This window comes from Lissotriton vulgaris, unplaced genomic scaffold, assembly GCF_964263255.1.
Source record: "Lissotriton vulgaris unplaced genomic scaffold, aLisVul1.2 SCAFFOLD_2692, whole genome shotgun sequence".
Taxonomy (NCBI): Eukaryota; Metazoa; Chordata; class Amphibia; order Caudata; family Salamandridae; genus Lissotriton; species Lissotriton vulgaris.
Window position 1 is genome coordinate 53,213 of NW_028250559.1, and position 21,093 is coordinate 74,305.

At 44.3% G+C, this 21,093-nt stretch overlaps 1 protein-coding gene across 2 annotated transcripts in view; it reads left to right on the forward strand.

Moving 5' to 3' along the window:
- Nucleotides 1-21,093, forward strand: part of LOC147663242 (epidermal growth factor receptor kinase substrate 8-like protein 3) — a 65,650-nt gene that overhangs the window by 24,667 nt on the left and 19,890 nt on the right. The window contains exons 5-9 of one of the 2 annotated variants that reach the window (XM_086950598.1): nucleotides 3,472-3,620; nucleotides 10,901-11,009; nucleotides 12,843-12,880; nucleotides 16,193-16,298; nucleotides 19,640-19,759. In XM_086950598.1, coding sequence (XP_086806724.1) covers nucleotides 3,472-3,620; nucleotides 10,901-11,009; nucleotides 12,843-12,880; nucleotides 16,193-16,298; nucleotides 19,640-19,759 — 522 coding nt within the window. The remainder of the gene's footprint in view (nucleotides 1-3,471; nucleotides 3,621-10,900; nucleotides 11,010-12,842; nucleotides 12,881-16,192; nucleotides 16,299-19,639; nucleotides 19,760-21,093) is intronic. The other variant, XM_086950597.1, reaches the window with a different exon arrangement.

Below are 21,093 nucleotides of genomic sequence, written 5' to 3' on the forward strand. Positions count from 1 at the left end.
CCAAACACAGCGATAGAAAGGGAGCGTCATTCAGGTCCTCACTTAAGTGACATGATCTCAACTCTTAATGGCGCACGGGTCTTCTCCAAACTAGACCTGAACAAAGGTTATCACCAGCTGGAACTGCATGAGAAGTTGCGCTAAATAACAACATTCGCCACTCATCTGGGGCTATTCTGGTACAAGCGTCTCAGCTTTGGAATTCTATCTGCAGCGGAGATTTTCCAAGAAGCCATCCGTCAGACCATACATCACATACCAAATGCGCTGAATTACAGTGATGACATTTTAGTGTATGGCGCGAATGTCCAAGAACATGACAAAGCACTGGATCGAGTGCGCCACGCTCTCCTGGAAGCTAACCTTACCCTCAACAAGGAAAAGTGTGAGTTCCACCAATCCACTCTCAAATTCTTTGGACACGTGTTTTCTGGAGCCGGGATGAAACCTGATCCCGAGAAGGTGATGGCCCTAAACGACACCAAGAGTCCCCAAGATGTGAGTGATATCAGATCTTTCTTGGGCATGGCGAGCTACTGCGCCAGGTCTATTAAAGACTACGCCACCATCAGCCATCCGCTACGTGCTCTTACTAAACAAGGGCTACCATTCAACTGGACTCCTCAATGTGAGCGGGCATTTCAAGAAATCAAACGGGCTGTTGAGTCCTCTGACAATCTAGCATACTTCAGCCCCAAGAGAAACACTGAAATCACAGTGGATGCCAGCCCAATGGGGTTAGGTGCCATACTAGCCCAGTTTGACTGTGACACAGATCAAAGACATATCGTGGCTTATGCCAGCAGTAGCTTGATGGACACTGAAAAGTCCTATTTTCAACCGGAGAAGGAAAGTCTTGCTGTTGTGTGGGCGTGCGAACACTTTCATATCTTCATATATGGCAAGCATTTCACGCTAGTGACCGACCACCAAGCGTTGGTTACCTGGTTTGCGCCTGCAGGTGTATACTTACACGATAGTGCACAAACCAGGAAAGTCGGCCAATCCAGCTGACTACATGTCAAGGCACCCTCAAGCGTCGCAGGCGTCCATTCCATCCCTGGCCGAGGAGTACATTCATTTTGTAGTGGACCAAGCCAGACCACCGGCGGTTTCCCTTGAAGCCATATGTGAAGCCATGGCTCAAGACGATGTCCTCCAAAAAGTAATGCGCCGACTGCAGAACAACCGGTGGCGACACGATGACAAAGACGACGGGGACGATCCCCACACCAAACAAGAAATGCAGACGTTGAGACATGTGAGCGAGGAATTGTCAGCCACCTCAGAGGAACTCCTACTGAGGGACCAACGGATTGTCATTCCCATGCGTCTACGTCAGGGCGTCATCAATCTGGCGCATGAGGGTCATCGTGGAGTGGTAGCTACCAAAAGGGCGCTCAGAGAGAGAGTATGGTTCCCGCTACTAGATCAGATGGTCGAACTCACATTGAAAGATTGTCCTCTGTGCCAACTTGTGAGTCAAGGAGACCCTCCAGCTCCTCTTCAAATGTCCAAGCTGCCCAGTGGGGTATGACAAGAACTTGCCCTTGACTTTTATGGACCCCTTCAGTCAGGGAAATACGTCCTCGTGATAATGGATGAGTACTCTAGATTTCCCCTAGCACAGTTCGTGCCATCCACAAATGCCACTAGCACCATTGCTGTGCTGGATGAAGTCTTCGCCACGTGGGGTGTCCCGAAAGAAGTCAAGACTGATAATGGACCGCCATTCAATGGACATGACTTTGGAGAATTTGCAAAACACCTCAAATTCAGGCATCGCAAAATTACTCCCTTATGGCCTCAAGCCAATGGAATGGTGGAGAGGTTTATGGCTACTTTAAAAAAGACATTCCAGCAAGCCACACTTGACAAAAAAAACATTTCCAAGCTGCTCTTAATGAGGTTCTGAGAGCCTATCGGACAAAACCCCATGGCACTACCGGGAAATGTCCTGCCACACTCATGTTGGGACGACCGATCAGGACACGGATACCCACATGGGAAGGTGCCTTAGAGCCGGTATCACTAAAAGATGTGCACCAGGAAGTATCGGTTGCCGACCGTGAACGCAAGTGCAAGATGAAATCCTACGCTGAGGAGCGGCGGAGAGCAAGATCTCCATCCCTCCATGAAGGAGACTGAGTATTGGTCAAACAGGAACAACAGAAGAAAACAGACTGTAAATTCCGAGCTGAACCTTTGATGGTCACACAGCAAAAGGGTACCATGATAACAGCTGAGTCAGAGAATAAGAGAATCACACGGAACATCTCACATTTTCAAAGGTGTGCTCCAACAGTTAAAGATATCCTCAACCAAGAGACTGAGCGACCGACAGCAGAGAGGCCCGGTGCCCAGCTTGGCAGCCCAGACATCTGAAAACCAGATAGAAGCTGGTCCTGAAAGTGGAAATGTGCTTCTGAGGCCCAGACAAACTATTCGCCGACCCAGTCGGCTGATTGAAGAACTATAATCAAGTCAGACTTTGCCATTTGTTTCTTTTGTTAACAAGGGGGGAGATGTAATGATGTATGCAGTCTAGTCTTTGTGGGTGGAGTTAGAAGAGGGAAAGGAAGAGGAGGAGCAAGGGACAGGAAAGGGGCAGTTAGAGTAGGGATGTGGTCAGGAGTAGCACCAAGAATAAAGGCTCTCCTAAAAGCACACAGTGTGTCTGTCATTTTTGGTAGCACAACGCTACAGCCACATTTTCAAATAAATCTTGCAATGCAGTGCAGCAAGTTGCTTCCCTGAGCTATGTGAACCAGAGAGAGCAGAAAGTTGCCATGTTTACAAAGAAGTGGTGCTGTTCTGCTCTGTCTCTGCACTAGCGCACTTTATGCTACTATGTACCAACGCAAACACCCTTGCACCATAGTGCAAGGGTGTCTATGTTGTGGTCAGCATAGTTTTTCTGTAGGAAGGTGTCCCTTCTTCATCAAAAACTAAGCTGAAAGGCAATTTCCTCTTTAGTATATGTGCTGCAGAATGTAGCACAAATGTAGAGAGGGAAAAAAGGACAAATAAAGTATCTCTTCTTTTAACACCAGGCTCAGGGATGCACAATATTTTTGTGCAAATCCATGTCTACAATCTTTGCAAATATAGATTTGCACCAAAATCCATAGGTAGATGCACATGAATGCCCATGTACCACCCATAGAATGCCTCTTTGATGCAAAGTAATGCAATACTGTGAGGTTCATTACTTTGGATTATACTTCAACACAATTGTAAATACCAACCCATTCTTTTAGTTAAGTCAGTGTTAAAAAAGTAACACAAATCCGATGCAAAGTGTTTTTAAATCTTGGCCTTCTTCCTAATGCATTTATGTGCTTCTGCTGAGGAGCAAACGTGTAAATATTAGCAAAGACCACTTTTTGTTGAGCTAGGCATTTCTAGTTGTTGAGCCCTACATTTTAGAGTCCTTTAATATATCCCTCTTTGACTTTCCCCAAATTCCAGATCTTGCCAAACTGTCCCCGAAAAGATATGGCGCCTTCTGTTATCTCCCCTCTACTGACGCAGAAGGCAATCAACCTGCTGAACTCCTGCGTGACTGAGCAAGAAAGAAATACGTGGAAGAGTCTGGGAGATGCTTGGATGGTAACTAGGTGAGAAATTATGTTATTGTGCATTTGTGCAGGAATTATTGGGGCTAAAGCATCAGCTAAATCTAAAATTCCAATATTTCATTAATACCTAAATCTATTGTTATACGCATCTTCCCAAATTCTCTTAATCTTAATGCGTAAGTCATCACATATAACAATGAAGAATAACCAAAATCCTTGGATGTACATCAGACATAAAAACATACTTGGCATCTGTTAGTTGGAGAAGTGTGGCTCAATGGTTAGAGGCGGCAGACCCGGAAGCTGAGATCGGCCTGGGACCAGGGTTCGATTCCCAACGCGGCAGGGTCTTGGGTCAAAATGTCTGGGGGCCTGATAATTCTCACCTCGGCGCCTACTCGAACATTGGGTTCCACTCTGCAACTCTGGGCAGTAGCTTGCTTAATCTTCACAATGGCCCCTTCAACGCCGGCGATGCCTGGTCGCACCTTGGGGGTGCCCAGAAGGGACCATCTCACAGGGAAAGCCAGGACGGGTTCCCCAGCGGTATACAGCGCCGGGACGCCCGCGGTGTGGGCAGCTGTGCGCTTTACAAGTATACAACATTTACATTTGATTTACATAAACATTTGTTTATTGTTCACAGATTAATTTCAACAAATGTTAAACACTCTACCATACTCATTATAAATGAGGAGAGGTTGCTCCAAGAAGCGGGTGCAAAAAGATAGTGCTCATGTGTGAAGTAAGTAAAAGTCAAAGGAGGGGAAATCAAAGTCAAAAGAATTCAAAACACAAACATCATTATAATCGTTCTAGGAGGTAACTGATTCTAACTGACAACAAAACCTGTTAGATAAAGCCTTTCCACCATGAATTAATTTCCATGTATTTATTTCAGGTAATTTCCAAAAAGCAGAGAGGTGTCATCTGTAGCTCGGGCGGGGTAATGGTGGTCGTGGTCGTGGCACAGGCCTGCTTGGGGGTAAGTGTCGACGTTTCGACCCGACTTGAAAGCATAGAGGGTAATTAGTTCCTCAGCTGGCGGGTCTTCCTCAGTCCAGAGGGACAAGGGGGAAGCCATCCTATTGCAGGTTTTGCAATCCCGGGAGCCCTGATCTACGAGCATCTTGAATAGGTTTTCTGCCCCTCGTCCCTTTGTCTTGAGGAAGACCTACCAGCTGAGGAAATAATTACCCTCTATGCTTTCAAGTCGGGTAGAAGCATCGACGCTTACCCCCAAGCAGGCCTGTACCATGCGTCATCTTTACCCCGCCCGAGCTACAGATGAAACCTCTCCATTTTTTTGGAAATTAACAAGGTGCTCTGGATGAAACCACAAGTTATGATACTCGAGAAATAACATTAGTCATACTGTGGCAACGGATCACCATTTAGGGACTGGGAAGACAAATCAAACCTTCATCATCAAAATAAATTACAATGGATTATGGTTGTTGTAGTCCGCTCTCAATACATGCCAGATGTATCATTACAGAGCTGGAGCCCACTCCAGACATGTTGGGGATGGTCATAATTGTTTTGTCCCACAGCTTTAGAGAGAGCTGAGGTGGAGAACTACAACCAGTTGCCATACTTAAGTGCTTTCGCTTGGCAACTCACTTAAGTGCCTAGGTTTGGATCTGGGGATTCAATATTGATTTTGTCCATTATCTAAACCCACAAGCAGTTTTTATTTGGTGGCATCTTCAGCATGAGACGGTCATGGTGGTTTACCACCTCTTTGGCCAAGACCTTCAGAATCAGTAAACATGTGCTTCCTTTCTATCCCTGGGACCATGGTGGAAGAGTCTGGCAGGTTGCTGCTTGTGATTACTGTGTAATATCAGAGGATGGCAGTAGATTCTGTTTGTCTTCTTTCAAGATGGTTTGCCACACAAAATGAATGCCTACACACTCCTACACAGGAAGGAGTTCATGGTGTACTTTTGGGATGTCCTACGAATCGTCAGAGTGTTGCTCCGGTTGTTTCTGTGCTCGAGAGATTCATTTCCTCATTCTAGGAACTTCCAAAGCCTGAAAATGAGCACTCGTTCATGTTTTGTGCATGTGCTACTTATCAGTTACGGTGTTTACCACATACTGCTAAATAACACACACTCGGTATTTAACACATATGCCAAATATAAATTCTGTAGTACACGGTAAAAACTCATAATCAAAACCAAACCCAGTGGAATCGGTATTTACCTCATGTGCAAGTTATGTGGGTTTTACCATCAAGCTTGTAAACTAAGCCATTCCGTATTTAACACGGTTTAAATAATGATTCCATTGTACACAGTAAAAACTCATACTCAGTGTTATTCAATATGTGGGTTTTACCGATCTCCATGGAACCAGTATTTTCCCTATGTGCAACTTTGGAGGTTTTTACCTTCCATCTCATAATCGAGGCCTTTGTATGCAACCTGAAGGTGTCTTCATACTCATTTCCCTCAGAATTGCACAAGGAGATTTGACTGAGAATCTCATCATTCTTATGGGGACATTTATTCATGTTACCATCCCCATCGAAATTAGGAAGCGACTCATAATGAGGACCACAGAAACGAAAAAACTCCAAGCGGTGAAATCACAACACACTGGCTGCCAGCACAGTCCTGAGAAGTGAATGCTGCAAGAAGGGCTTTTCTCGTGTCACAAACTAAAAAGATTAGCCCCTAGATTCATCAAAGTCCCGTTTTGCGAGTCCTTAATAGCGATTATTAAGGAATCGCTTTTAAGGACTTGCAAAATGGGATTCATGTAGGAATCGCTAAATAAATTGCGATTCATACACATTCCTTATTTGCGATTAGCAAATTGCTAATCGCAAATAAGGAATAACTCCCCATTCATTCCTATGGGCCTAGGGCCCATAGGAATGAATGGGGAGTTATTCCTTATTTGCGATTAGCAATTTGCTAATCGCAAATAAGGATGCGATTTCAAGGGTGCTAGGGGTGTCCAAAGGACACCCTGTAGCACCCCTGAAATGTAATCTACATTGGTGTTGCGCACACACATGTCCAAAGGACATGTGTGTGTGCAACATGCAACTTAATAAAATGCATTTAAAAGCATTTTTCTAAGTTTGCGGTATTTACCACGAGGTTTGACCTCGCGGTAAATAGCGGCCCAAAATTGCGATTTCGCAATTTAAAAATGGTTAATGAATTGCATTTAAGGAATCTCAAATAGAAATTCCTTAAATCTGCAGCCTGATTCATGTAGCTAAATTGCACTCGCAAAGGGCCAGATTCTCAGAATCTGGCCCTTTGCGCGCGCAATTTTTGCATTTGGTATTCATGATACCAAATGCAAAAATCGCTATTTAAGAATTCGCATATTTGCGTGGAATGGCATTTAAGGAATCTCTAATAGAGATTCCTTAAATGCTATTCATGACACACAACAAAATAGCGATATTGGACATTTGGGGCCGCTATTTACCGACAGGTCAGACCTGTCGGTAAATAGCAAAAACTCAGAAAAATGCTTTTAAAAGCATTTTTCAAAGTTGCATGTAGCACACACACATGTCCTTTGGACATGTGTGTGCGCAACACCTGTCCAAAAGTGCATTTTAGGGGTGCTACAGGGCGTCCTTTGGACACCCCTGTCACCCTTAAAATCGCTATCTCAGTTGCGAGTAGCAAATTGCTACTCGCAAATCCCCATTCATTCCAATGGGCCTCTTGGCCCATAGGAATGAATGGGGAGTATTTGCGAGTAGCAAATTGCTACTCGCAAATAAAGAACATGTAGGAATCGCTATTTAAGTAGCAATTCCTACATGAATGCCGTTTTGCGTGTCCTCAATAGCGAATCGCTATGATTCGCTATTAGGGACACGCAAAACGGCCCGTACATGAATCAGGCTGATAATTCCTCGCAATTTAGCGAATTCGCAATTACAGATTTTTGCATTTGGGATGATGAATCCCAAATGCAAAAATTGCGCTGGCAAAGGGCCAGATTCTCAGAATCTGGCCCTTTACGAGCCGATTTTTCAATGATGAATCTACCTGTAGTTTCGGAAAGAGGACAGAAAGCACCCTCTAACAGAATGCAAGGGATCAGCATTGAATAAACGCTTCAGTCTAAATTCATGGGAATAACCCTGAACAACACATTTAAACATTATCTCTAGATGTGCTCACCCTTACTGGTGGCTCATTGTTAGCTTTAGCTTCTAGATGCATGATTATCGAACCTGCTAAGCTGAATAGAGCTGATCCCGTTTCGGATCTTCATGTTGACCTTAACTTTGCACTATGCATAGTGCCGCTCTGAGTGAATGTTTCCCAGCATCACATTATCAGGCACGAATTCCAGGTCTAGATTTTCCATAAGACTAAAGCAGTGCATTATTGAGGAGGTAAGGTTTTTGGCTCCATTGACATACAGCAAGGCTTGTCACTGCTAAGGGCTTCAGGAAAGTAACTGTGCTGGCTTCCGTCCAGAAACTCAAAGCTGTAGCCCCCCCTTGTGGCCACATGCACAATTCATAACACTGATTCAAAGAGAGAGACTGCCTTGAGTTCATGAGGCACTGAACATACACAGACCTTGGCTGAAAACGAGGACATCATTATAATAAGAGTGTTGGGTACTCCAAAGGACTACTTGAGAGGCAGCAGTGTGGCCTCAAACAGACCACCTGTACACCTGTTCCACACCTGGCTTTGCGACCCTGAGCCCATAAAAAGGCTGTGAGGACCTTAGTGGTTGTTTAAACCTCTTAATTCATTGTGTGTGTATATCTCCTGTTTTATAGCCGAAGGATGCCCACATGCCCAGATTACTTGGTGTACTTTCATTGTGTGAACTGGATCATGCTGAATGCAGGAAAGTGATTACCATCTTGCAGTGTTCTCCAGATAGCATAGCTACCATTTGGTAGCATGCTGACTCTAGACTGGAGACCACTAAGCATATTGGGTAACCCACAACACTGCCTATTTTGATAGTGAAAAGGCATTTAATTATAGAGGCCCTGTAGTGCCTCCCGCTGGTGATATGCCTGCCATTCACCAGCTAAACCCTGACTGGGGTAAGTAGCTGCCTTACTGGCCCTCCGTCACCCATGTCCAGTGCCTATACCTTGAATCTGAAGATCACTTGGTATTTTGACTGCCCGGTTGCATCATTACTAATACATTTTGCATTTAGTTTGGGTTGCCTTTGCAACACTTTTGGTTGGTGGTTTTTCCACTGAGATACTTGATGTTTTGGACTGCACAGCCAGGCATATCACAACCCTAGGATACTGTGTACACATTTAATGAATGCAGTGATATTAATACACTCTCGTAGTGATCAGGATGACCCTCAAGGTCATAGGAGTACAGAGAGCTGGACTAGAATTGTATACGCACTAGATAATGATCCGGTTCATATCTTGGCCACAAAAACGTCTGAGAGTTCCATTTTGTCTGTTGAACATTATACTTTCTGTCCTAACTTTTTCTCCTCGCAATGTAATTAATTTCATTTTACAATCTATAGCTCTATCTGGATATTGCTCTTTGATGTGTGTGATTAATGTGTTTTCGTATCCTTGTTCCAAACCTACTAGCTAGCACCTCCAGCAAATGAGCAATGGCTGCTGTCCAAGCTAAGGTTGGATAGTCAGGAGTGCAAAGCTCAATCCAATTGGAGTGCAATACAGATGTGAATAAAGACAATGGATTCTACCAAGTAGGCACTGACTACCCCTGGACCTATTGATCTCAGAGGGCCAGACGATATCCTAGCAGAATCTGACCAATACATCTCCCAGCTGAGTGTGCCCAAAAGATTTCCCACTAGAATGGATCTGGAAAGTCACTCAACTGGCTGTCTCCAGGAACTGCTCAAACAAATTATAGTCAGCAGTTCTCTCAGCAGAGTGTTTCCAGATCTCAGAGTGTTCCCAGGAGATCTTCTTGAAGGAAGCATACAGGTAATCTCCCAAAACAGTTGGTCCCAGAGTTCTCCATCCAAGGTGTGTCCACATGATCTCCAAGAAAAATGCATCTAATAGAAGCTCCCAGCAAAATCTGCCCAAGAGACCTTGCAACAAAATATGTGCAGGAGATGTATCAGCAACATACTACAATAAGATCTACTAGCAGAGTGTGTTTGCAAAGTATGAGATGGAGATCTCTCAGCAGAGTGCTCCCAGGAGATCCTTCAGTAGTGTGTGTCCAGTGGATCTCCCACAAAGTGTGAATTCAAAAGAGCTTGATATATAGATTGAATAATAAAGTGGCAAACAGAGCACTGCAGGACACTGATGATGTGAACAAGCCCTAGACCACTGCAAGTTCATGTTTACGGTTCACCCGCAATCGTCTAAAAGATGATTTAAACCATTAAAAACCAGTATTGCTACTCCTACTGGGCATGTCAAGAGCTATGAGCACTCCAACAGTATTTGTAGACAGACATTGCATCTTGCAGTATCTGCAACACAACTGTGCATATAGAGAACCAAGCAGAGAAGTAACTTTCTGTAACCTGGAAAGGAGTGGATCTCAACATTTAAAAAAGGGAACTCTGAAGTCACCCTTCCAGACAACCTAAAATCAGCCATGTCAGAGAACCAGAGCCCATCGTACCACAAATATGGAGGACTTTAAAATGAACATATAGATGAAACAGATCCCTCATAAAATAAAACTCTAGATTACCAAAGCCAAACATAGCATTACAGAGAACCTTGCCGGCGAAGTTTATTCAAATCATCCTAAATTATGCCAGGTTCCCCATACCAGCATACCCTTTGCCCTCCATATCCTGGAAGCTTTAGACCTTCCATGACAGGAAACCCAGACAGTACCAGAGAAACCTAGGCCTGTCATACTAGGAAACCACAAACCCATCATAACAAGGATACTTTGATCCACTATATAAGTGAACCATAAGTTCTCCAAGCCTTGCCAGACTCCCTTAAATCAACCACACAAGGACACCATAGATCGGAAATAAAATTGTCCCCTACTCTCAACATACATGTGTACTTTGAAGGGGTGAAATCCTGACATCCATTTCAAAGAATCACTATGTCAGGCCTCCCAAACTCCATGCTCTAATGAATCCTCAGGCCTGTGATAGCTCAAAACTCCCTGTCCACAATCTCAATTATTTCAGAGAAAGCAATGACCACACCAGAGGCTATTATTCATGGTTTTATTAAGGATTCACTGTGAAACTTGGGTAGCCCTGATCAAGGATTATTATGTGTATTTTCCTTGCAATGCTGGTAAATAAATGATGCACTTACTGGAATGATGTCTTTGGGCATTAACATCTATGTTCACTCCACACAGAGCAGACTGGCCCAATGGGAAGAATATCCCGCCATACACTCCAACATTTTCTGATGGATGGATGCCCAGAATGTCACCCAACAGCGAGTCGAAGCAACCAATGAGTCATGTAAGTGTCCATGGGCCAATAGCCAGGAAGCTGACACATTGTCCAGTTTCCAGATTGTGGCAGTCACTGTTTGCCCACTTACTCACCCCCAATCTGTCTATTCAGCCATTCATATTGTAGCTATCCAGACAACATTGCCCTGCTAGGATTTACTTGCAGCAACTCCTTTACTATTGATTACAGCCCACTTCATGCTTGCTATCCACCCAATTAAACCCTTCCCTACTATTGATATAAGCAGATAAGTGTACTTTCTGACGATTGTCTCTTATGCTTCTAATGCAATCCATCCAGGAATCCTATTCCAATCTGTTTATCCCACCAGCTCCTGCTTCTAGTGCCTGCCGCTGGTTTTGGTATATGAGCAACAACCCCTCTCTAATGCTTCCTACCCCACCAGCCCTTCCAGTGCTATCCAGGCACCTCCTTTTACAAGGCCAACTATCTCACTTGCCCCTAATATAACATATGTTTCCCCTGTTCTCCTAATGTTATCATTCCACAACCCTCTCGTATACTGTTTATCCACTGATGTCATCCCATGTTATCCATTTCAGCAGCCTCTGCTAGTTAGTCTAACCATTAGTACATTCCATGCTATTTACCCTGACAGCCCCACCCATGCTACCTTTACCAGCCACCCTTTCTGTGTTAAGTATCAACTCCCTCCCATGCAATCCATCCAACAATCAGTGTTTAATTTGAACCGGTCGTTGCCGGTGGGGGCCACCAGCACTTATTTTGGGAAGTGACACTTATTCTACATCAGATGTTTACTGAGAGTGGGAGAAGGAAAAAACAGATACATCGGCAAAACTGAAGATAAAGATGGCAAAACCGTCAAAAAGGGAGAGAACAGGAACCTCTGAGAATGAGATAAAGGGGAAGACTGTGCCTGGTAGTAATAGGCATGACGTGGTTTAGGAGTACCAGCCGTGGTATTCTGCTTTCTGATATTTTAATGTACCGGGCGCTGGCTTCAGAGCAAAGTTTCGGGCATCAGCACTCTTTCTTTTACAAATTAAGCACTGCATTCCTTCCCATGCCACCTTCAAACTTTTTATCAACCAAGTAAATATTTTCCTTGCTCTCTCTCCAGCTACCCTCTCTCATGATGTCTGTCCAAATTGCACTTCACAAGCTATCAATCCATAAATCCACATGAGCGCGCTATCCAATAAAAAACTTCCATGCTATCTAACCAGCATCCCCTCCCCAGTCTATTGCACCGGTTTTCACTTGGCTGTATACCCAATAATTAATCCTATGCCACATATATAATGAATAATACCCTCATCTTCTAACTAGCCAATCACCCCACCCTTTGCTATCCATTGAATATTTCACTTCCTCTTTATCTGTGTACCTTTCTTTTAGAGCCAATCAAGCAATTCCTTTCATTGGTATCTGTCCAACAATAACCTCTAATGCTACATGCCCCATCCCCTTTCTAACAACCACCTCATAAGATTCACCCAACTATCGCATTCCAAGCTACCTGTCCAACAACCCCACTACCACCCATGTTGCCTTCCTTCTCATGCTACCTAGGAACCCCATTGCTATCTAGGTTCCCCTATCTTTACATCAATCTTCTTCCAGATGTCTGTCCTTCATACACTTTCAGTGCTAGCCATCCAAAATACCCCTCTCGTGCTATCGCACTAACCCTTTGACATGGTCTATCTCCATGATACTCGCTCTTATTCGTTCCTCCCCCCAGCATATGTAGACCGACTCCTCGCGCATTGTGCAGATGCTTGCTTTGATATTTTTGCACTGTGTGAAACCTCTGTCTCTGAAGTCAACCTTTTTCCTCACTCTATTTTGCAGAATCAGGTAGCAGGCCGCAGCCCACACTCCACACCGAGGTATGTATCTCCAGCTCGGCTGGTCAGAGCAGCTTGGACTTAATTTCCTTCCAACATACTGTTAAGATGGAAGAAAACATAGTAGGCACCAAGCATGCCAAACACCCACTGCTGAACCCTCTTCATCTCTCCCAGTTACTCAGCAGTGTGTTTCCTCACTGGTTAACCCACGTCAGTTTAGGTATTAATTATCCATGTAGCCGCAGCTCACAATTTCAGCCAAACCATTCTGAAAACATGTTGTGTTCTTTAACGCTCAGAAAAGGTGTCAGACACACCATATAGACACTGCACCTCTAAAATGTCGCGCTATGCAGTTACAGTAAGCGCTTTCAGCCTCTACGGGGTAGGAAAGTGACACATGAATGACAATATATTACAATAAAATACCATTCTCACTCCGCGTCAAGCGGCTTACACTCAGAGCCTGACATGCTCACACCAAAGGGTGAGACTACATGAAAGAGGAGCTAAAAGTACACACATAATATTGACTTTTAATGGATGTGATTGTGTGGTTTGCAGCCAGTAAGGGCATGGAAGTATAAATGTACTATTCTTAACTCCTCATCTATGTAACCTAAGATATATTTATATATATATGTAAATGAGTGTCACCGTACACATATGTGAAGCTAAGTATAGTAAACCTATACGTACTGATATTTCCTTATCTTCACAGTATTTTTGTCCTCGATATTGTGCCCCCCACAATAGTTAATCCACTGTAGAACCAGATGGGGGGGTGAGCGCTTTGCTGTACAATGAAAACATAAACAAAGGAGAGTCAAGCAATACTATCACCAAAGGTTCAGCTCAGTCTGCTTCAAAGGGTGCTGCTGTTTCAAGTTCTTGGGATCACATAGCTGAAGAATGCTAAAGTTATCACCCACCTTCCCTCAGCCAGGAGAAACCATAGTAGCTCTCAACTCCTCTGCAGGGCTGAGGCTTGTGTACCTGCCTCAAGCTTCCCACGGTTCCCTCGATCAGAAGCCTTTCTGGCCCTCCACATCTTCCACCACAGTTTACCAGAAATGTCACTTAGATAGTTTGACACTAAACAGCACCCTGTATTCCATCTCCCCCTACCCTGATCAGTACCAAGACACTGTCCAGCTCCCCAGGGTTAGAGATGCTGTGCGGCGGGCATGGCATCCGAATGGGAACGGCCTCTTGTGCCAGGCTCTTATGCGCACACAATGAAGCTGTGAGGGTTTCGTGTTCCACAGAGATGGACTAAGAGAGAGTCAAGATGCAGACATAAATAACTGTGGTACTGAACTTGAGGGGGTTTACCTCGATGCACAATATCACCTTTGACACACTCCTCCTGCGCCGAAGGTTCAACAGGGCCACACAATCACACAGTTACGAATGTGGTCTCAGCTGCCCAGTGAAACAATCACTGTCTGCACAGTTCATCCATTAAGAACAAGCACACGCTATAAATCGAAGAGGAATGTAGTTTCTGAGCCAGTCATCAGTTATGGCTTTTTATGAGGACATTTTGGGCTTCCATCTACACATAACTCACACTTCAGACCTTAGGAGTGATGTTTCAATGCGCCAGAGTGCATGAAGCTTTACATTACTGCATATTTCATTATGCTGATTTGTAAACCCTTATTGTTCAAGCATCATTCAGACAGTATGCGTATGTGGGAAGCACTGCAGGGCTGCCTCTAAAATGTGTGCATAAATACATCATCAGCTGGGGTCGGAGCACAAGATCGAAGATTAAGCTGCAGCAGTCAAATGCCCCTACTGAGCTTTTTCAGGTTTCTAACCTTAACCCCCTACGGTGTGCTGAGCCACAATAGAAGTGTTACACAAATTCCATATGTGCAGGACATAGAAAACCACTAATGCATTATGGCCGCTCTCAGGAATTGAAGGAACTCAAGTTGATCAATATAAATTGCTCAGATCAATGTTGCATGATCACGACCGACCCCAATATCTGTTAAGAAGAACTTCCTTGATTTGTTGGATTTAGGTTCAGGCCAAACTGATGGTAAGAGCAAAAGACCATGATCTTCCGGCCACCTTATTAATTAATATCTATATGTCTTCCTAGTTTTACACTGCTATCCCCTCCAGTTAAAACATGGGGAAATGCAAAGCACCTGACGATGAAGGGGCTAGTCCTCACCTGCAGGCTGGCACTGTGCATTCATTGGTATGGTACCGCAATAATGATAATAAACAAATATCAAATACAGTGATACCCACTTTTTAGGAATAATCTTTTTCACTTGAATGTGTACATAATTTGTATTAGGCACAGAGATATCTCAATTTAAAGTTACAATCCAGTTTAGTTTGCTTCCCGGTTTCTCCTCACCATCTCTACTAGCCGCCAACCGTCCTTCTCCTCCATTGCTCCTTTCCTCTCATCTCATCTCCCAGTCCCTTAGTCTTGCTTCGCCTCATATAGTCTCCTCATGGAGAAGGCCCAACTCCTTCCGTGCAGCTGCATCGCTTTTGCTCCTGTCTTCTTCTTTCCTTTTCTCCTTTTTTTTGAGTGCCTTCCCCTTGCTTTTCCCTCATTTTCACCACTTTCTTATGGTCTTTTCCCATTTTTTGAGTGCCTTCTCCTTGCATTTTTCCCCAATTTGTGAGTACCTTATCCTTGATTTTTCCCCAATTTTGTTAGGTCCTTCTCCTTGCTTTCCCCTTGTTTTCTTTGCTTTATCCTTGTTTTTCCACTGTTTTTGAATGCCTTCTCCTTGCTTTCCCCTCATTTTCCTTGCTTTCTCCTTGTTCTTTACCTCATTGCCTGCTGCCTTTTTTCTGCCCACCACCTCCAGCGCCCCTGTCTCCTCCCAGGACTTACTCAATGGAGGCCACAGCACAACACCATTGGGAAGGCCCGAGGCCAAGCTCTTCCCGTGCTGCTGCCTCGCTCTTGCTTTTGTCTGCTCCTTGCTTTTTCCCGTTTTTAAGTACTTTCTCCCTGCTTTTCCCCCATTTTTTGAGTGCCTTCTTCTACCTTCTACTTCATTTTTATTGCTTCCCCCCTTTTTGAGTACCTACCCCTTGCTTTACCCTAGATTTAAAAAAAAAATGGGTAATTTGCCACACTTTATATATCCTTGATTGATTGATTGATTGATGTATGAGCAGGTATCCCTACAGCCTTGCTTCCCTTCTACGCTGTTTTCCAGAGCTCCGATGAAGAGGTGTGTGGCAGCGTGGTTTTAGAGCATGTCATTGCCTCTTATAAAAATTGCGCTTTTTCGACAGCTGCAGACAGTGTACCTACTCCGGTGGTGGACAGTGCACTGATATGATGCTTTTCTCTCCTCACAGGGAGTCCACTGAGAAGCAACCTCAGCCCCTGCTCATGCGGGCTATGTATGACTTCAGCGGCAGGAACAACAAGGAGCTGACCATAATGAAGGGGAATGTGGTAGAGGTGAGCGAAGGGGATTTTGGGGTCAAAACACCAGGACAGACTGATACACAGTTTTAGATGGAAGTCCTCCTGACATGTGAGGGAGCAGAGGGACAAACTTACGGATGTGAGCAGTGTGAGCATAATGAGAAACATCCATAGCCACTCATCTCAGGTAACAGAGACCATAGCACTGAGCCAAGGGGCGTACAATGAGGGGCTTCATGATATCCTCCATGGCAACAGACACCACATGAAGGGACTGACCCGGTGATACCCTCCATCTTCGAGGCTGCAAAGGGCAGGAATAGTGGCACCATACTCACCACCTAAGAATGAACTCACCCGGATGTCCCCGATCTTAAGATGACCGAGGGTGACACGAAGGAAAAGGCGTGCAGCCTTCCTTGAATCTGACTGCTGCACATACTCGCACACCAAACCCACCATCCCAGGAGGTCAAGGGGGATAGTATCACCGATATTCCATATTTGATGAAGATGAGAGGGTCACAGGAAGCGGTAGACATGCACATAGAGGAGCAGAGACAGGCAGTCATATAGAAGAATAGGAAGGCATTCAGATGCAATTAGACAGACCTGGGCCTAAAAATGCAGATAGAAAGATGTGTAGGCAGAGACAGACACAGGTGAGGAATCTCACAAGATTTAAATAAGCTCAGTGGGGAAGGTCTTAAGGCATGAAAGTTCACAGTCACACAGTATTTATTTATGTATTTATTTATTATTGCTATTTATTAAGCGCAAACAAATACCCGTAGGCGTCTCGGTGCTAGACTAACTGGCATCTTCGAAGAGTATCACTGTAAATTTATTGGTTAAAAAGCCAGGTCTTTAACCGCTTCCGGAAGAGCAGGAGTGAGGGGCTGGTCCTGATAGGTTGTGCAAGAGTATTCCACAACTTGGGGGCCGAAACCACAAATTGACGATCGCCCCAAGTAACAGTTTTTGTCCGTGGCACAACTAGTTGGTTCAAGGTGGTGGAAAGAAGTTGTCTAGAGGGAGTATATGGAATTAGCTGGTCCCTGAGAAACTGCAGGCCTTGATTATGTAGTGCTTTATAAACTAGACATAAAGTCTTGAACTTGATTCGGTTACGAATCGGCAGCCAGTGGTAGTTCCTTATCGTATCTGAGACCGATTTGAATCTGGGTGTTCCAGAGAGAAGTCTGGCCGCCGCGTTCTGAATGGTCTGCATTTTATTAGTCACCCGAATCTGTACATTTGCAAATAGGCTGTTAAAGTAAACTACAAGACGCATAAACATCACCCAGGTAAGGCTCTGATCTACATTGTGGTTGCTGTTTGAGGACTCTGTCCCACCGACAGAATAGGTGCCTTCCGAAGAACCTTGTATTTATGGGGTGGTGTGGTAGGGTGAAAGAGCTGCGGGGTAGGGAGCTCTGGGCTCTCTACATCTGGAGGTGCTCTAGGGGCACTGGCACTGGCATGATGTAATTGAGGACCCTAGATGATGACGAAGAGGTGTGTGGCAGCATATTTCTACGGCATGTGGTAGGAAGGCATGCTGCAGTGCAGTACTGAGAAACGAAGTAGCATGGGACTGAAATACATTGAAAGATGGTGTTGAATCCTGTGACAAGCGGATACCTAAGCATGTTGCACATTGGTACCGAGGCATGTGGTATGATGGACCAGAGGTAAGATGTCTGGTGGTAGTGAGAAATGTGACAATTTAGCAGAGATACTTATAACAAGATAGTAACAAGTTGAGTAAGTGGTCCGTACTGAGGTATGCTGCAGTATTTCGGGGAGATGTGCTAAAATGGTAATAGGACTTATCTCAGAATGGTATTGAGGAATACGGTATTGTGATAGTGACTTGTGAAATATTATTGCGTGTGATAACAGTGCATGGCAGGCCGGTACTAAGACCCGTGGCAGGATGGCACTGAGGTGCATGGCAGGACAGTAGTTGGGCATGGCTTGGCGGTACAGAGATAAATGGCACACTGCTATTGAGACACATTGTGGGGTATCAATAACACATGTAGCATGGTGCTATGAAGGTATGTCACTAGGTGATACTTAGCAACATGGCATGTTGCCAATGACGCATTTGGCAGGCTGGCACTGACACATGAAACAAGCTGTTCTACAGTCACCTGGACAGGTACTAACATATGGACAGGTGTAACCAGGGCACAAGACTAAGTTGTTCCAAGTATTCTCAATAACAACACCTGGTCCTGATTGTCAGAGGAACTCACTTAAAACCTCATCTGCCTGTTACTGTGTGGAGATATATTTGATCTGCAACACATATTACATTCATGACAGAGTGTGCCTCACTTCTGTATACTCAAAAATCCTGTGTGTCTGTGTCTGCGTATGTTACTATCTTCCAAACACTGCACTTGGTGTTGTAGAAAAATGTGTTTGAGGAAGGAAGGAGCCTCACTGGAGCAACGACCAGGGAACTACTGACTGGTGCTCGTCAGTTTGTTCCACTTATCATCATTGGTTCCTTCCAACCTTTAACGAAAATGATGTGAAAAAGTGTAAGTGATTCATAAGAACTCAAATGTGATCCTAACTGCTTACATCTATATTCACCCACCCCCTGAGGTTAGAGAGCCGCTATTCGATGCTCTAACCAATTAAAAATGGGTTAGATACCACTAGCTAAATGATTTCTTTATTTGTTGCTGGGTATCTACTCCTATTAAAACCTACACACTCCTGTTGAGCTTCGTTTTAACATATAAGAAGCCAACATGTTTCGTTGCCTATCTTACTTGTTCGGCAACTTCTTCTGGGCTGGGGGTTTTGCCACACACCACACTGCTGTGATTATCAGCACTCAAACCTGTGAGTGGCCACTCTCTGGCATACCTGTGGCCACCGGTGTACCAGACTTCAATGGATGTCCTCATATATTGCTAGCGGTTGCCGTTGGGGAACGGGAGCCCGGTAGAGCAGTAGCCTATTGAAGATGCCAGTCGACGTACAGCGACCGCTAGCAATATATGAGGACATGAATGTAATATGTGTTGCAGATCAAATATATCTCCACACAGTAAAAGGCAGATGATGTTTTAAGTGAGTTCCTCTGACAATCAGGACCAGGTTTTGTTATTGAGAATATTTTGAGTGGAGGGTAACCTGGGTCCTCTGCTTTCCTTTTATGCTCCTAATTGAGAGGATAAGTTGTTCCAAGCCCTGGAGCACAGTGGTACAGAGACAATGATAGGATGATACCAAGGCATGTGATGGGTGGTCCTGAGAAATGTAGCAATGTGAGATCTGCCAGACTGGAATTTTATTGTCAAGAGGTTTTTAGTACAGATATTTTCATGCAAAGTCTGCTTCTCATTTCAGGTCTTGGATCAGAGCAAGCAGTGGTGGATGGTCAAGAACTCTAGCAATGAAAGTGGCTACATCCCAAATAATGTCCTGGAACCTCTTCAAGGGAACATGAGCAACAACAACAGTAAAGAGGTACCTGGCAAACGAATCTCCCAACTGGGACATCCCAACAGCAACCATAACTTACATAACGTATACTATCCACTTTGATACCCCAGCAAGGAATATAATGAGGCTATCCATCCCCCAGGAGAGATTCCAATAGCAACATTAGTCAGGTTCCGTTCAAAGACAACTCTCATTTTGGGAAAGACAGCAGCGTCAAGCAGGCGGATACCAAACATATCCCTTCACTCGGAGACCACCAAGTTTAATATTAAAATAGTAGCCGTTTCATCCAGGTAGCCAACAGACTGGGCCAATCTCTTACTGGGAGACCCACAAACCGCAACAACCAGAAACCTACATAATGTAACATCAGTCATACCATGAACTGAAAAACCTGCAACAGCAGCACTGTCCAAATACCTACAATCAGGAATCAGAATGTTGGCTTCTGGGAAAAGAGACCAGAGTATTGATGTGAGCTGTGACTGAGCTCCCACAAGGTCCAAACAAGTGGACCAACAGATTTATCCCGGCTTGTGTAAGAAATGCCTGGCACACCTTTGGTACATTGGTCTAAGCAATTTTTCCATAGAGAAGTTTACATGGCATGTATAGACTATCTAGTGAGACAGCAATGCAATAAAGAGCTAAGGAACTTAAAATCAATAAGGTAAAACAAAAGGATGAAAATGTAATAAAAAACATAAAGTCACATACAAGGGGTAAATAGGGTTAAACTGCTGTAAAAATATCAAATTTCATCATAACAGAACATGGGCCAATAATTAGCTATAGTTACCTTAGGTTAAAGTTCACTTTGAATGTATAGTTTGAATCAAATCAGTGGCTCACCTTTTGATGCGGTGCCAAACTCATGGATAGCTGCTTGAAGATAAGGAATACAGCACTGGTGCTCTGATGGGAGGATCCAAGAAGGATTCTGTAGCTTGACCGGAAACTTTATCAAAGGCCTTCCATGATTGCTGAATCTCAGGACTGAAGTCCCTTGAATATGGTGAAGCTCTGGAGCAGAAGTGGCAGGTCGAACTTTGAGAAGTAGTCAGTTGAGGTAGAATCATTCCTGGGATATTGCAGCTCCTGGCACTACTGCATGGCAGTTTCACACCGGGTGTAGATATTTATTAGAAATGCAGCACAATGTATCTTTGTCTGGGTCGTCTTACTACTGGCTCGATGCATCAGGTCTACGTAGCTAATACATTCTAATTATAAAATATAAATCCACTATACAACATACAGGTTTCTTCAGGCCCAAATACACTGAACTAAGGTCCTCACCCCTATCTAATGTTCCAATACACCGTGACTCCTACCAGCATCAATCAGCCAGATAACCA